This window comes from Fulmarus glacialis, unplaced genomic scaffold, assembly GCF_000690835.1.
Source record: "Fulmarus glacialis isolate BGI_N327 unplaced genomic scaffold, ASM69083v1 scaffold29335, whole genome shotgun sequence".
Lineage (NCBI taxonomy): Eukaryota > Metazoa > Chordata > Aves > Procellariiformes > Procellariidae > Fulmarus > Fulmarus glacialis.
The window spans coordinates 71,242-89,479 of record NW_009212793.1 but is presented as its reverse complement, the minus strand read 5'-3'; the positions used below and the strand labels follow the sequence as shown (position 1 = coordinate 89,479).

At 39.5% G+C, this 18,238-nt stretch overlaps 1 protein-coding gene across 1 annotated transcript; it reads left to right on the top strand.

The window, feature by feature from the left end:
* Positions 1 to 4: 4 nt before the first annotated feature.
* Positions 5 to 12,494, top strand: KLHL42 (kelch-like family member 42; the record flags this gene model as incomplete). The annotated part of the gene is made up of 3 exons (XM_009577999.1): positions 5 to 666; positions 7,920 to 8,113; positions 12,043 to 12,494. Coding segments are annotated over 3 exons (1,308 nt in total), but the record flags the coding sequence as incomplete, so codon positions are not given.
* Between the last annotated feature and the right edge of the window lie 5,744 nt (positions 12,495 to 18,238).

Genomic DNA, 18,238 nt, shown 5'->3' with positions numbered 1-18,238 from the left:
GAGCGCCCTGGGGCTGGAGCTGGTGCTGGACTTCATCAACAACTCCTGCCTGGCCAGGCTGGAGCAGGAGGAGGGGGGCGATGAGGAGCCCCCTTTGCTGGAGGAGCTGGTGGAGGCCGCTTCCTACCTGCAAGTCACCCCCTTGCTCCGCCTGCTCCTCTCCCAGGTGAGGCTGGGCAACTGCTTCGAGCTGCACCGCCTGGCTCAGGTCTACGGTCTCCAGGACTTGCACGATGCCTGTCTAGACTTCATGGCCACCCATTACCATCAGGTGCTGCGGAGGCCCGATGCACGGCCACATCTCCTCCTGCCCCACGCTCTCCAGCAGCACTTGAAGGAGAGGCGGATGAGGGGCACCGCCACCCTCGTGGCTATCGGGGACTTCATGGGTGCCTCCCCCCTGGGCCTCCCTCCAGGCTGTCACCCTCAGGTGGAAGTCCCCTGGTCTATGCTGAGGTATGATGAGGAAGCGCAGAGGTGGCTGCCCCTGGCCAACAATCTGCCCCCTGATCTGGTGAACGTCCGAGGCTACGGGTCGGCGATGCTGGACAACTACCTGTTCATCGTTGGGGGCTACAGGATCACCAGCCAGGAGATTTCGGCTGCCCATTGTTACAACCCTTGCCTAAACGAATGGAGTCAGCTGGCTTCAATGAACCAGAAGAGGTAACCCCCGCTCTCTGAAATACACGTGTGTCCATGTATATTGTCAAAATAGACCCTGTTGAGTCACGTGACTCGACTCAACGTTACGAGAAGTGATCCAGACCTGTCTCTGTGCCGTGAATCACCCGTGTCTCTTGCATCATGTGGTGGGAAGGATCGCAGCGCTTGGCGATGGGTTGGCAGCATGCCACCAGATAGGCCTGGCAAACCTTGTCTTTAGCGGCAACAGTCATCCCACCACAGCACAATGCTGCTGCCTCTCTCCTGCTTGGCGCGGGGAGCTGCTGTGGCAAGGGAAGGATGAGGAGGATGGGACTTTGTTGCATAAATGCTGGTGGTTAAGACCTCAGCTGTGGGAGAACATGAGCTAGGCGTCAGCAGAGGAGGGTTGTGCTACAGCTCTCCATCATGTGTGATCATTCACCTCAGTGTGAAATGGTGGTGGGCTCCCACTTTTCATTTAAATTGCAGTATACAAGGAGCCGGTCTCTGCTGGTAGCAGAAATTCTCCCTAAAATAACAAAGATTTAAAAAAAAAAAAAAAAAAAAAAGATAAAATTCTTCTCTTGCTTTCTTTGTGGTATATTTTAATTCCAGTATTGTACGTGACAAGAATTTTTACTGCTTTTTATGGGGATCTTAGTACAGTCTGTCAGAGCTAGAGGTTGCTGAAAAATTTTAATTGGAACAGTTTTTTATTGGTTTGTACTTTCATAAAAATCTGAATGTTTTGTAGGCCTGCATTTCAGTGAAATATTTACCAGAAAAGTGTCAGGAAGATTGTGAGAAATTTCTCGCTTTGCAAGAATATTTTGGTCTGGGAAACATTCATCATTTTGACAATTTTGCTTTTCCTTTATCCTTTTGAATTGTTTGCTTGACATTTATGTTTAAGTTAGTATTCAGAAACACTTGTATAAGTTACGTTTGAAAGAATAATAGGGAGCTAGCCTTGAGGGAGACGCAAGAAGGGAGGCCATCTCCCTGTCCAAGGTTGTGGCTGCTCTACCTTAATCACACTGCAGAGTTAACAAAACAAAGCCTTTTACTTCATTGAAACAAAATGTTTCTGTTATCCAAAGTGAACTTCCTCATTGTTTCCATTTTAGAAAAAGCGTTTAAATTTTTATCTTCTCTGTAACAATTAAGGAGGCCAAAATTCACTGTAGAAAGGAAATTCTCTTCTCCATCCAGTAAATTCAAGGAGCACCCAGAAATCCCAATCATTGGCATAAATGCTTTGGGTAGTATCTGGGTAGTTAAACTGCAGTTTCTATTCCAGTCTCTATTTAGCTCTTAACAGCTAAAACTCCTCAAAACAGGAGTTTGACCTAAAATTAGTTCTTTCCCATTTCACTCTTTTTTTTTTTTTTTTTTCACTTCCTGAGTTTTTGTGAGAATTTCACTGAAATGATTACCTCCATAATCAGTTATTGGATTTGATCGGAAACAATTTTTTTCAGTATTTCTGGCTTCTTGAAACGGTGGTGTGAAAAATTTCATCTGTAAAATGAGCATTTAGCTTTTAAACACTGCAAACACCTTTTCTTGCAGACGTATTTCTTAGAGCCTGAGCCAGTAAGCAGTCTTCACCGAGGCGCCTGTGGGAACTGAGATGTTTTAGCCGGCCTCGCTTCGGCAGTCTTGCCTACGTGAGCATGATTGAGAGCACATTGGCCTCGGTAGGAAAGGATGATGGGGTCAGCCCACACAGCATCTCCTATGGAAATTAACTTAAACATAGAAGTCCCACGCTGATCAAGTTTCGAGGTTTTGGCATTGGGTTGTGTCATGTGTATAGCAAGAGAGATGTTATTATGTGCGATGATTTTGCAGCATGGCAAATTAGGGCTTTTTAAAAAATACTTTTTCGAAGCCCTTTTTTCATCTTACGATCTGACTGTTCAAACTCTAGATCAGCCTTTTTTCCTCCACACTTTCCCTTTTTTCTAGGATATATAATCATTATATCTGAAATAAATACATGGATGTTTTCTCCTTATATTACTATTTTCAACTGCGCTGCCATACCAACTTAATCTTGAAGCCAATCACAGGTGACAGCAAGGTATTCCTTAGCATAGAATTTCACATTGGCCATTTATGGCAGAAAAGTAGTATGTGAATGGATATTTTTGGAATAGTCCCTATTCTTACATTTCATGGTAATTATTTCAGGTCAAAAAGAACCCAGAATTACGTCTGCCTCTAGATTCCAAGGTTGCAAGTGAGTACGTTGCTCTCTGAATGATAAGCAGGGGAAGTTTTTTTCATGGAAACTCTGCTGACCCCTTCGCAAAACATGCTTTTGGCTTTAGCATCTTCAAGGAGTCTCGACTCTGAAGTTATTAATTATTATTTTTTCTGTCTGACATAACATTTCAGCTCTTTGATGACCAGCTTGACATTTAGCGGCCAGAGCACCGGAAAGGATGGCCTGTGCCATGGAAGCCAAGAGCAGGGAGATTTTTAGGATCGGGGAGTTTGCATTTAACAGGAACAGCACTGATGCCTGTCTGCCGCACAGATGGGCTGCAATTAGATCTGCACTTTGCTCGGCATTGTATTTTTAGTTTGTTACGCTGTAGTAAAATAAGCAGGGCAGTTGCCCAGTGTGCTGCTTAGGAATTACAGTCATGAGACTGTCTGCCAAATAAATTTATGTCAGTTGATATAATTACATCCCATGGATGAATTTTTTACGTACCTGGAGGGAGGGTTCTAGTTCCCATTGAAGTTGGTTTGATTTCAGACGACATTTTAAGAGTATCTGGATCTGGCCTGTATGAATGGATGCATATGTTGGCCTCAAGAGAAGACTGAGGAGTTATGGAAATAACTGTGCTGATTTGCTGTTAATATGAGAAGTTCTCTGCCCTCAACAGATCTTGTAAACTCTATTTTTATCTTTAATTATTTCTATCATTATAATATAGAATCCCAGTATCCTGGGATTCTTTACACATGCATAGATTAAATAGTCCCAATTTACTTCTAAGTAGAAGACAAAAGCTGTCAGATGTATAATGAATACTTTGCAGTCATTCTGGTTTAGGTTATAGCTGTTAGCTTTCTTTCTAGATGTAGAGGTCTTATTACTGTAGTTTCAAATTTGTTCGCAATAGGTAACTCCTGTATATTATTCTTGTGATGCCCACATAAGCTTGAGAAAGTGTTATTCCCTATTTATGCATACACAAAGGGAGATAAAACAGTTTGCCCAGGCTCATATAGGAAGCCTGTGACTGAGCCTGGAATTTCTCATCATCTGAGGACTAAATCTGGTGCCGGTCACAAATAGTGCATAACAGATCACAGTTTATAGATCTTTTAATTCTGGAGATATTGCTGTACTTGGAATAGTGTCTTCAGAGAACTATCTGGGCTTTTTTGTGGAAAAAACTTCATGTAAATGTTGCCCAAGACCACTTGTGGTCTTTGGGGACAGGAAAGTAACAAGGCGCTTTGGGGATTGTTCAAGTAATGCCTTTCAATACCTTTCCATATCTTTCCTTAAATTGATACTCTTAGTTGAAATTTGCTATTTAAAAATAATATACTTATAGGATTTCTACTGCATGTGCCAGTTACAGCTGTATATTCCACTTTTATTTTCCTTCAGAACACTCATGGCAGGTAAATCTTCCAGGCTTGGAAGACCCTTGTAAGCCCCTGGCTGGGATTATACACATGCACGTGGAACATGGTTTTTGTGAGCAATCTGTGCCTGAACTGCTGCCACTCTGAGGAGTCTTTCAGGAATATAGGAGAGGATGCTCCTAGGGAATGGTAGTGGTTTATGAGACCTTCTCTTTTTGCATTTTTAATTTTTTTTTTTCCCTCTAAATTCCTCTGTGTTGGGGGAAAATAGATTTTTCAAAAATTTTTAAGTTATACATATTCATGTCACATTGATCACAAATGTATCGTATGCTTCCAAAGCTAAAGGTTGGATGCAGTGTGCTCTGCAGATTCATATAAGGAATGTAAAAAAAAAAAAAGTGGTTCATGCAAAAAATGTAAAATGCTTTGGAATTGCCTTCGTAACTGTTCTTTCATGATTCTTCAACTCTGTTCTAAATGCTTTACCTCTAGAATAAAGAAGTCGTCTGATTTGTGAGAAATTTTAAGGTTGAAGTTGATCATTTGGCAGGAAGGAACCACAGGTTGGTTAGTCCAATCCTCCTGCTCTACAGCAGGACCAAGCTTACCTTGCAAATACATGTCTAACTTGTTCTTGAAACCCTCCAGCAATGTAGATTCCAACCTCCTTCCTCCCAGGTAACTTGTTCCCATGTTTAGCTACCCCTCTGATCAGGAAGTCCTCTCTAATATCTATGCTAACTTTTTCTTGTTGTATACTAAATGAACGATATCTGTCAGTGAACAAGAAGAATGCTTGCAGTCCTCTTTATAGCCACTTTTGTAGTGGTGTCCTACAGATACATCTAATGGCTGTTAATGCAATCCAGAACAATGTAGGTTTTTTTGCAAGTTGTTGAATGTTGTCTTGTATTCAGAAAGCTATGCACGCTGACCCCCAGATCCTATGCATTTGTGCATTAATTTTTCTTCCTTCCTGCATATAGAGCTTTGTGCTTGTCTTTATTGAATGAAAAATGATTTATTTTGAACTATGGTAAAACCTCACAGCTGACTTTTGCTTGTGTTCCTGGGATTCCTTTCAGAGGAAACGAGGGACATCAGAAGACAGCTCATACCCGGTCTTGTCCCAACAAGAAGGGTATGCACTAGGCCTGGCCTTTGGAAAGTACTTTTGATCCCCCAAGTTTAGATAACTCACTGCTGTGGGTAGAGTTATATCGCAGTTGAATCTGGCGGACTGTTCAGCTCCGTTGTTTCCAAGCTGTAGTCCATGGAACAGTTGTTAGTTGTGGAGAGCTGGCTGGTTGCTCAATGTTTGCTTTCCTTGTTTCCAGCTGCTCCAACACATTAAAAGAGTATAAAAATACACTAAATATTTCCTAATGTTCACTCTCCATAAAAACACCTGCTGTTATTGGCATGGAAAGGTGAATGGCAGAAGTTTTTCATGACATATTGAGCCATTGTCCAAACTTTCATATGAAGTGTGCTGACGGATACTTATGGCTATTTTTGAGTAAAATGAACCTTATAGTTAAAGTGTTCCATAAATCTGAGATACTTCCACTGCATATCATCCATTTTAACATGTGTTGGAAGTGGTTAAATGACTGGCACAAATGTACATGGCTTCCTTCTAGAATAATTGAAGTTGAGGTTGTGCTGTACGTCTTTCACCGGATAGTTTTGCCTATGCTGCAAGAAGCAATTCAGTAATATGAAGGCCATCGAGCAAAAACTGTATAAATTACCTCCATTCAGATAAAATAGCAAGAGGCTACAATTAGAGGGTAACTAGAGAAGCACATGTGAATTAGGAAACCTGGATTCTTTAATGTTCTGACTCTACACACTTGTTTAGTTAATTCATGTCCTCTGTGGCAGAAGTTTTAGCATGTTTATAAAGTGGCTAGAAGATTTTGGAATAGGGAAACGCTATCTGTGTGCGTGTGAACTAATTGTACAAGCAAAAAATCCTGCGCCATCTCCATCATAGGCACAGAGTTACAGACTTTCTAACATGCTTTAGATTTTAAAGAATTGCTTAGAAAATGCATTTACATTTTATGGTTTTGTCCCTCTGTTAATTTGTGGATTTTTTTTTTTCCACCATAACTTTTAGAACAGGTACATTGCTTTGAAAATCATAATGTTTTGCAAGTAATTATCCTCATTTCATACCTGCTATTGATTGCCATGTTATTCTGGATTCTCTAAGATGGAAAACATAATTGCTGTAGAGAGGAGATGAACAGAGTGATCTAATCGTAAATGTCAGCAAAAAAAAATGAATAAAAAGCAATTAATTCCTTCAAAGGAGCATTTTAGTTTCCAAAGCTATATCAGGATGACAAGAACAAAACGATTCCATCTGGAAACAAATTCTTTTTCCAAATATATTTAATAAAAAGAAACTGCAGGGCAGTCTGCTGCTAGGCAGGGTTCATTTTGTCCAGACAAAATCCTGCAAAACTACTTAGCGGTAAGTTTTGAATCTTGGATTCATGCAGAGTGAAACTCACTTTACTGCTCAGCAGGCCAACGCAAGTCTAAAGCATCACTTCAGTTTTACAGACATAATGCAGTTCCCCATTTGGCTTTATGCTGAGCTGGTGCTCTCCAGTGACTTTCACACATTTAGTTAATTGGGATACTGCATGGTAAAAGCAGTAGAGAAGGAACAATCTTTCTAGGCATTGAGACTGTTTCTGAAGAGAGGAAGAGCTCATCTTTTATTAGACCAGCTTCCATAGCTGGAAGGCATAGCTGAGCATGCAAGCCCTCTAACTTCGAGCCCGCCAATCTCTTCCTACAGACTTACACCTCTAACATCTATAGACCATTTGTTTCTGCCTATATTATCTTAAAAGTGTAAGCTGTAAGGCTTCTTGCGCTTCAGGAATTAGAATCATGCCCTTTGCCATGCGTGAAATATAACAGCACAATGGAACAGAGTAAGAAATAAAAGAACAGGGCATTGCCTGTGGAGTGCAATGTATTTTGTTCAGCTATGGGTGGAACATTAATTTACATTAATCTTGCTTCAGCGGGACAGAGGATGTATTTAGTAGTTTAATGCTGAATAAGGCACAGGAGGTTCTCTATTCATTCTTTTGCAGAACATGGTTCAATGTATACCGCTTTAAATTTCTGTTTATTAGGGTTATTAAAGAGATTCTATATTACAGACTAAGACGAGTACACATTCTTAGGCATTCATCACGTCTTGTTTGAAATTTCTGCAATTTTAACTAAAATAATATCCTTGACTGTATATATAATACATTATTCTCTACGAAAGGTACTTTACTAAAAGCCTAGTAAAAATGAGACATCTACTGAATACATTAGTTAACTAAACATTTAGAGCTCAAACTGTGACAGATTGAAATCCAAAATAACATATTCATCAGTCTCAGCCTCAACATCATTAACATCCAGAATGTCACTGGTTACTGTCCTAAGTAATTACAGTGTAATTACAGAATTTTGGCCTTACACAGAAGGGTTTAGATGCTGTAATATATGAAGAGATGGTACAAGTTGTAAGTGATGATATGTTGGAGCCTGGGTAGGAAGAACTTTCTCTTCTGTATTTTTCTGTACATCTATTCAACCTATTTCAATGCTGCAATCTTTTCTTCCAGGTCCAATTTTAAGCTTTTGGCTGTAAATGGAAAGCTCTATGCCATCGGTGGCCAATCCCTTTCCAACGTGGAGTGCTATAACCCAGAAAACGACTGGTGGAATTTCGTAGCATCCATGCCAAACCCTCTTGCAGAATTCTCAGCTTGTGAGTGCAAGGGCAAGATCTACGTTATCGGAGGATACACTACTCGAGGTAGAAAGCTTGCTTTTACTTTTTTTTTGTTTGTTTTTTTTTTTTTTTTTTTTTTTTTTTTAAACCTGATTGCTTCTGAGGCCCAGATCATTTTCTTCTCTTTTTCAGGAAATCTTTTGAACTGATGTAGAAAGCTGCATAATACTCATTAAAACATGTAGAAGTAAATCACTGGTAGAAAATAATTGACAAATGAAAAAAAAAATTAGCTCTGTCATACAGGAATCAGATACTTTTTTTTTCCAGGACCTACATGGACCTGGGGCTCTGTTATTCTGAGGGAACAGACTGATGGGTTTTTCAGCACCCAACTTAGCCCTCCTTTTTTTTAGATTTTGATCATACAGTAGAAAGAGAGGTCTCAACAAATACACTTTGTTTAATTTTTAAATACCTGTTTTAGACTGTCAGAAGGAAAAATATGAAGAAAATATCTGCCTGCATTAGTATTTCTCGTGTATTAATAGATGTCATGATCTTTTACTATAGCATTTCCATGTTTCACAGGCAAATTCAAGCTATAGATAAGATTTTCAGTGCTGAAATAACTTAATTGAATAATTAATCAAAAGCTTAAGCAAGAACCAACATTTTTTACTTACTTCCTTTCTATGCCCTGTTTTCTGAGGATACTGTACAGAGGGAAGGATTTGAAGTTGCATTCTGTCCTGACAATTTCTTTTTCTTTATCCAGTGGAAAAGCAAGCCTCTTAAAAAAAGCTCCCATTTGTTCACTCCTTAAGCACATAGTGCCATTTTTTGGGAGGCATACCATTTTCTCAGAGTTCTAGAAGTCAATTTTTTTTCATGTCAAATGTTTAGTATTTATCAGGATTTCCTAAATTTAGATTCCGATCTCTAGACCTTTGCCCACTTCATTTGACCACAGTACTTCTAAACTTTTTTCCAAATGGAGAATAAAATTAGAAGAGAGACCAGCTTTTACAGAGAGTACTGCAATCAAAGTTAAACTGACATTAGGACAAGCTGTCCCTTCTAGTGTCTGAGCAGATTTTAGCTCTGAACCATTATAATGTTTATAAAAGACATACTTCCACCTCTCATGGTCCTTGTGGTAATGATAACCTTCATTTTGTCCAGTCCATTCTGACCCAGAACCTGGTGGCTTTACTGAGGAAAACAAAAGATATCAGAGTGCTTGTGTCCATATGGAGGGCCATGCTGTGGTGTGCTCTGTGGTCCCAGTCCTCTGGTCATCCCCACTAAAGGATCTGTTGGGATGCATTGTGCTCCCTGATGTCTGGCACTAGGACTGAAGGATGTCTGGCACACAACACTTGCTGTGCTGAAAAGTCAGACCCAAGGGGAAACATCCTTTGAGACAAGAGAGCAGAGAACAAGGAGAAGGGGCTGAAACAGAAAGTAATGGGGAGACTTGTCTCTAGAGACCGGAGTTAGGGTTTTTGTCATTTTTATCTAGAGAAAGAGAAAGAAGTGATAGGAAGAAAAAGCTCTGATGTGGTTAATAGCGCTATTAGACTACGGGAGTGCCAGCTTTTCTCCTACATACCCTGCACTTTGCAGGTTCCTTTTCTGGTGCTTGTGCTGTTCTTTCTTCAGGCTGCCGACACCTGGTGTCATGGATAGGAAGATCAGCATGTTGAGGGTGCAGATCCTATTCCCTTAAAATTCATTCATGTAGCGTATATAGTCAGGATTGCTGCCCTGTGTCGAGCTCCTTATTCGGTACTTATTACCTGTGGTTTCAGTTGAAGAAGGATAGTCAGTGAGTTACCTCTTGCTTCTTCCACACCGTGGGGGATTGCCACTGACCTTCAGGCCTTGTCTTTTCCTAGGTCTTTTCTTAGGTCTTTTCTTAAAGGCCATTCTTAATGGAAACGGGATAGTAAAACAGTATAAAGTTGTGAGCAATAGATAACTAGCACATTTAGGCATGTTTAAATCCAAGACCGTTCAGGACAACAAATGCCTGTGCTTGTTATAAATAAAGATCCTTTCCTCAATGAGGGTCTAGAATCAGTTTTTCTGTGACACCTTGGCTTAGGACAGCTATTGGACTTAGAAACCAGAATTGCTGCAATTACACTGGTGATTTACCTTCCAAGTTATGCAGATGTTGGAGGGTGTTAAGGCACAACTATCTGAGAGGTGCTGAGGTTCATTTGCTCTTCCACTACATTCACTAAATAAAACACATGCAGCAATTAATATGGTGGGGGTTTTTTAGTATTTCTGTATATACCTCAGTAAGACTGTAGTTTTGGTAGGTTTTATGGATTTTTTTTTTTTTTGATCTGTGTGGAGCCTTCTCCTGAGATTACACTTTCCAAAAGATAGTAGGATCTGGAATTTCCCACTGTAAATTATAATGACACTTTTGAATAAAGAGCCTCCTTCCAGTTCTCAGCTCTCACTTGTGAACCTAGATCCTAATAGAAACTCCATGCCAGGAACTGTAAGGTTCATGTTTTGTATTGGGGGTTTTTTGGTTCAGTGGATATAGAAGACCCAGGCTCTGGACTGAGCAAATGATGGCCATATCACAATAGACTTCCATTTCGTATGCCCCCTCTCAAACCATAGCACTTTTTACCTGGGAAGATTACTGCTATAGATAGGCATAGAAACTTAATTACTAGAAACGTTGGGATTTTTTCCCCCCTAATGAGTCAGAGAAAGATGCATTGTTTGTAGACAAAGATCATCTATATGTAGAGCTTTGATCAGCAATTTCATAAAGCATTGCCATGATATTTTTCCTCTTTTTTCCTTTATTTCATGTGGATTAGGTGTTCAGGAAGGCAACGTACAGTAATAAACAATGACTGAGAGTCATCAGAGTGCAAACAAATGCTATAGCAGCACCTCCCTAATCATGCTGCTAATGCACTTCTTTCATGACAATCCAGTTATATTTATGGCTCTTTATACCCGTGCCCTTACATAACTTGTCAGTATGTCACTGTCTGCTGTTCCACTTGGGAGCTCATCTGGAGATCGTCAAGAAGGATAGACTTGTAATACAGAGCAGATTTTACTAAAAGACCAGGCTGGAGGCTGCAAACCTGTTGCCGCTTGTCACTTGAGTTTGGATTTAAGCTCAGGTCTCCAGAGATTGAAACTGAATTTACTAGCTAACGAGTCCTGTGCATTCTGTGTTAATTTAGCAAAGCCTTGGCTCTCCACCATAAATCAGGGTAGTATTGTAACAATGTTGTAGAATAACAGTATTGCAAACACATGCATCCACTGAATTGGAACTGAAGTATAGATACGGCTTCAGCTTTTTTCCGTGCCTCTGTCTGATGCTGGAGCATGGAGTTCCTGGTTCTTAAACGATTTTGACAATGTATATTTCTGTCTTTATGAGAACTGAACATGTGCCCTTAGGTCATCCATGCCACTTGCTGAAATGTAACTAACTTTATGAATTTTATTCCATAAAACTTTGATTTATGGAATGAAATGCAAAGTATCAAAGTTAAGCTTGGATGATAAATCATCACTTTACAACCATTAATGAAACATACTGTGTTCATGATAATTTGGTTCATCTGTGATCGCTGTTGGAGAGCAGAATATTGCTTCATTTCCCTTTTCATAAAAAATTCTTACGTATCAATCAGAGACAAAATTAAAAACATAAGTTAAAAGGTAGGGATTATCCTGCTAAAATCTGCATTGCCAGACCATTTGCATCATGTAATGTGCCAGAAGCAGCTTAATTTTTCCCTCTGCAAAGGAACAGAACGTTCAAACTTTATTGTCAAGGGCAAAGACTTGCAGTTCTCAATCCATATTTCTTCCCTGGTCTGCTATGCTTTTGCACTGTAATACATTAGCAATCTGCAATAATGGCTGATACAGTTTGTAGGGAGGAATTATCCTCCTTCATGAGTACCTTCTAATATATTTATTTATTTGTAAATATCTCTCCTCTGTTTCAGATAGGAATATGAACATTTTGCAGTACTGTCCCACTTCTGATTCCTGGACCAACTTTGAACTTTGTGATGTCCATGTTCGCAAACAACAGATGCTCTCTGTTGAAGAAACTATATATCTGGTAGGGGGTTGTATTCATGAACTTGGACCAAACCAAAAATCCAGCCAAAGTGAGGACGTGTTAACTGTGCAGTCTTACAACATTGCTACCAAAGAATGGCTCTACCTCAAAGAGAACACATCAAAATCGGGTCTTAACTTGACTTGCACTCTCCACAATGATGGAGTCTATATTTTGAGTAGGGATATTACTTTATCTACAAGCTTGGAGCACCGTGTTTTTCTTAAGTATAATATATTTACAGACAGTTGGGAGTCACTAAGACGCTTTCCAGCCTTTGGACAAAACATGCTGATCTGTTCTATGTATTTGCCTGATATGCGAGAATTGTAACAGCATCAGGTTTTTCTTTTCAGCTTATTAATCATTCCTGGAAGAAACATTGCTCCCTCTAAGTAATTCCAGTTTCAGAATGTAATGTGGTTGCATGACGTAGGCATAAAATACCGATTCTGTTCTTTAAAAAAGTTGCAAACATCAATGTTAAGAGAAGTGCTTCCAGAAACAGTTTTAGGATTTCAGTTTAAAAATTTCATTATTTTGGATTTAAATTTCACCAGGTATTGTATACCAGGAGTATACATGATAGAAGTGGAAATAATTCAATAAAGTAAATAACAAGTCTAAGGAAAATCTCAAAGAGAATGATTTCTTTTAAAATGCAGTTCTTACTCAAACTGTGTCTTGTCAAATGCACAATGTTAAAATTGTTTATACTATCACATTTTTATCTTTTATGGTAACAAGTGAGATTCTCAAAGGTGCCAGCAATTGGGGTACCATCAAGAAATAAGAACTTCCCCTGAAGTATATGTAATGAAATGCTTTGCCAGGAACTGGGAGGAGTTGCCTAGAGGCTTATGGTTGCTGGTTGGATACTAGATGCTTCTTTAATGGAAACTGGCAGCATTTATTGCTACCATTAAGATAGAGGTAAAAAGACTGTAAATTCAAATGGGGAAGTTCGCTCATCTTCAGAAAGGTTTTAAGTTCTAGTTACCTTGTTATATTCTGTGGTGCTGAGTGTTAAAGATCAAATTATAGTTGGCAACAAGCTGCATGTTAGGAAAATATGCATGAGCACATGCGATGGTGATTCTGCACCAGGCGCATCCTGCTTGATAACAGTCATCCAGGACATTCGTCACTTGGTATGGAAGGGTTAATTCATGTAAATGACTTCCTGCCAACACCACCCAAAGCAGATGCACATGAATGTTGGCTCTTTCTTGTGTTACCAGGAGCTTGATAGAGATTACCTAAAGTTTGCCACCCAAAGTTGTTAGTTTCTACAAAGAGCATGGTAAGATGGTCACCATGAATACTCCTTTTGGGGATTTAGGAATAGATACTCTCGGAGCTTTTCCCAGTGCCAGCCTACTGCCTGAGAGAATTATAATCATGATTGGCCCCTTTTCTTTTTGTAGCTGACAAGTTCATAAGTGTCTTCTGAAGGCACCTGCCCAGGAGTGGAATGTGTGTCCTCATGACAGGAAAAGGAGAAGGTCTTAGTCACCATGGGAAGGTTTCACTGCGGCTGCCTTTAGGGAAGAGATAACCAGATTAGACATGTGCTGAACACATTGCAGGGGTGCTGGTTCTGCACCAGCTGTTTCTCCGCATAAGAAGACAAGAGATTTAATTCATCTGAACAGGTTCCTAGTATGTGGAGATGTCTCTTTTTTTAACTTGGAATTCAGGAATCTGAATCCTCTTTTGAAGGTAGGCGCCTGTTGTACAGAGGAGGAGGAGACAGCAATGTTTCCCTCAAGGTTCTTTTAACTCCCTGCTTCTCCATGGATTTGCATGAAATCAGTGCTGACTAAAAGAGCTATCAGACTTGAAGTGCCTTACCAATTACCTCTCACACATTCAGTGCTTAGATAATTTTGGTGCTTCTGATCATGCATAGCAACCCAAACGGAAAATCCCAGGAAACTCTTTGGTCCAGAATGAGGGCATCTGGGTTTGAACACTTTTAGGATACAGGTATTTTAGATATCAAGATTTATCTTTTGGGTGGAATTTTTGCAGCCTGGCAGAGTATGTTACGCTTAGGCCCAAACTAGCGTCTACCATTCAGCTGTATGCATGAATTTAATGAGTTAAGCCTGTGATTATTCCTTTGAGAACACAATGCGCTGAGCAGCTGTTCTCTTCTGACAGCAGTATCAGACCAAACAATGGCTCCTCTACAATGAAGAAATAAGGTGACTTTCATAAGATTCTTCTTCCAGAAGCGTTTTAAAATAAATATAAGCAGTGTGTCACTGTCTGGTGATAAATTATCTCAGTCACATAATTTTACCTGCTTTCCTTTATTTCTTTTCAGTTCCAGATTCAGTATCCTACAGTCATCCAAAGTCAACTCAGATCAATACTGGTGGAGGGAGTTGCATCTGAGTTGCAGCATTCTCTTGCCTAGCAAATCAACTGTGAAAACCCATCACTCCCAGTTTTGCAAGTGTGGTATATCTAATCAAGTCCTTTCAAACCCATTCATTTCTTAGTGCAGTCATCATTCCAAAAGCTATGACATTGTCTTTTAGGTGTGATCGCTCTTTTTCACATGAGGCCTTTCCACACTGGGTTTATCTACCTGTTGGGTTCAGCTTCCAGTGGTAAAGTGGAAAATCTGGAGAATCTGCTCAAGTGTAGAAGAGCAAGACAGCTCAGTCTGTAAATAATCAGACCCTTTTGTCAATCCATAGTGCAAATTCCTCATATACTGACATCTAACAGTACTACAATCACAAACCAAAACTGGTGTTGAGTTTAGTGGGAGCACCAGACTCTAATAATCTAAATGGACTGTATTACTACAGGTTGAAAAAAATATAATTTTCTTAGACAAAATTCACTACAGAAAAGTATGCAATATGGATGGCCCCCATACCTCAGGAAAAAAACCCAAACACTGTAATGACTGTCCCATGCCCTTTTAATTTTCTTTCTATCACTTTAATATTTCACATAAGGTACTGTTGGGCAGCTTTTGCCCTTTGGGGCAAGGAAAATTGGTTGAGAGTCACTAACAGAGAATAATTAAAAAGCTGCTTTTTAGCCAATGGAAATGTTGTTCAGTGATTCAGTGTGCTTTCTTCTCTTTGGTGGTGGGAGGAAAAAGGTCGTTAACTTAAGGACAAATAAGCTTCTTTTGAGTGACAACGGTACAAGCATAGACCAAGGGGCCTTGCAGTCTGATCAATTGGAAATTCCTGTGTTATCCTGATATTGCTTCTAACTTACCATGTGGGCTTGGAGAGATCACTTCACCTTCTTGCATCTTCATCCCCAAATGTAACACGTGAGTAGGAATGTTCATCGTGTGGGAACACAAATGGTTTGTCTGGTGTAGTACTGTGTTCGTAAGACATCTCGAGCATGTGAAGAAGTACATATATTCTCATTGTTGTAACTGTTTACTTGGTTATTAAAACTGCTTCATGGCAAGTAGCAGGATAGAAGGCAGCCAGTAATCTCATTTTGGTCTCTGTTAATTACCTTTATTTTGAGCTGATGGCTATTTCCAGTCTGTTTCTTTCTTCCTCTTTTTTTCAGTACCTAATAGCCTGTAGTTCATCTAAGTTTCTTAGTCTTGGTGTTCTCAAGTCTGTATCCAAATTCAAAACTTCTGCTGTGTCTGGGTTATCCAGTGCTTACATATCCACTATTCATCTTCTCTGTCTCATGGACCAATTCCACTTGATACTGACCAGCAAAAGCTGATCATGGTAGAGGATGATCCCAAGTCGAAAGGAAGAGCAACAGAGAGAACAACAGCCTCCAAAGTCCTGAGGGAGGAGTAAATGGAAAACTCTGGGAACTTTAGTCTCTTCTCATAAAATAGAGAATCGTATAAGAAGGTTGCTTGCATCAAGGCTAAGAGAGACCATAATAGTTTCTGCCTTTCTGGGAATGGTTTGTGGTTTTCAATGTGAAATAAGAGTTGTGTGAGGCTTAAGTTTAATCTCCCTGGCCGGTTTCCATAGGTTTCCCTTTCTGCCCCATCGGCTGACCTTTTTTGGGCTTAATATCTGTGTTTTCCGTTCCTTGAGGATTTTGCCTTTCTACATCAGTATCCAGCCTGTTTTGCTGAAATTATATGGTAGCAGTCTGTTGGTCTTTTCTATTTGTTAGTCTGCTTTTCACACTCATCTGTGTCTGTCAATCACCATGACAAAAAAGTAAAGTAATTTGTAATTCAGGTTGAACCTTTTCATTTATTCAATTTTGGACTCTTGGAAGAGAATCCTACGAAGCTACAAATGTTTTGTTTCATTTAATCCTCATTTTAGTGAGAAATGATGCTACAGACATTCAGTTTGTGGAAACCGATCTGCATCACTAATGTGATAAGGAACGGAAGGCACAGAATGTAATGACAACACTTAGCACGTAACATGCTCAAAGCCCTACACAAGCAGAGATTACTCATCCCTACCGTCCCTGAAAGGTAAGATATATACTGTCAATGGTGTTAAAGCAGAGACGATCCTTGGAGTATCTGTCAGTATTACCAATGAATTTATAAGCAGTTACCTAGAGTCCTCCTCGGAGGGCAGAAACCATCAGCCATCCATCGTACATTATATTGATTTTGCATTTACAATAACGACCAAAGGGTGGCTCCCCATCCCCACAGTAAGTCTTAGGAACCAGAACGAATGCAGTAAGATACAGAAAGTTTAACTGTCTTTCTCTACAATATTAACACTGCCATTCTTGGAGTATGTTTTCTATCTAATCAACTTAGAGCCTATTTCAGTGTAATCTCTGTCTTTTTTTCCCAGAAAGGAGAGTGGTGGTTGGAAAAGGAATCTGGATTCTGTGAACTGATAGGGATCATGCATTCACAGCTTTAAAATTGCTATCCCAATATGATATGCTATCCTGTTATATATGGTATGTGGATCTTTTTCTAAAAGCATTGACACTACCTGTAAGCATATATTGTTATGTCCTAAGAATATCAGTATTTTCTAAAGTAAGTTTCAGTTTCTTTATTGTAATTAGAAGAGTGAAACGTGTTTCATTTCTGAAATACAAACTGTTTCTCATAAAAGAAAAAGAATCACTGCAATTACTATATTTTTCTAGTGGAAAGCAGATTAGATAGTGTCCAGTTTTAGAGTATCCAGTTACATGATGTGCTGCACATCTTCAACTCACATATGCGTCAGTAGGAGAGAAAGATGTTCAGCACCTGAGCAAAGACATTTCCTGTTTGTTGGTACTCATACCATTATTTAAGATTCAGCAGTGACTGCAAACTCTCTGAATCCTCCTTCCATCACTCCATTTTTCAGTTGAAATTTATGATTATTTGATCTGTTGTTGATTTTCCACACTCTGATATTTTCCAGATGTTTTTAAGGGTGTGCCTTGTGATAAGATACCCTTTATAAATAATTTTCAGAAATTAAAGTAGTTTACTCTGACTCACAGTCTTTTGCCTATGAAGATTTTACCCAGCCACAGCTCTATCATTTTTCTGCCAATATGCTGCTCTAATGCTGCCCCACATTTGCCCTGATCACCATATTATCCCTCTATGAGCACCCCAAACTGGTAGCACTATTGGATGAGGCTAAGCTGATCGTATAATAGCTTATGTTGTACTTCAAGGCTCAAATTCCTTTCCCAGAACAAACCATTAACACACTGCTTCTACTGTACAGTAACTCAACTTTGACTTATGAGACACTGTCAGTCCACAAATACTGCAGAAATCAGATTTCTGACACAACTGTCAACCTCCTTTACGCTGGAAGCTGCCTGTCTCTTTTGGAGTTATACCCAACCCTTCTTGTTCAAGATTCCTGTAAACAAGTGCAAGTCAAGTGATAAAGACCCCTGTAGGGAATTCCTGGCAATATTACACTTCAAAAAGAAAATTAATTGCTATGTAGGTTTTGATCTTCCCACTCCTCCACTTTGTGATGCCTCATCAACTTATCCAAGGATATGTAGGTCCATTCATGTCTTCTGTGTGCTGTTTTTTCCTCAGATAATGTTTTCCAAGGAAAGATATCTTTTTTTCTCCATTCACCTTCTATAATTAGAAAAACCTAAAA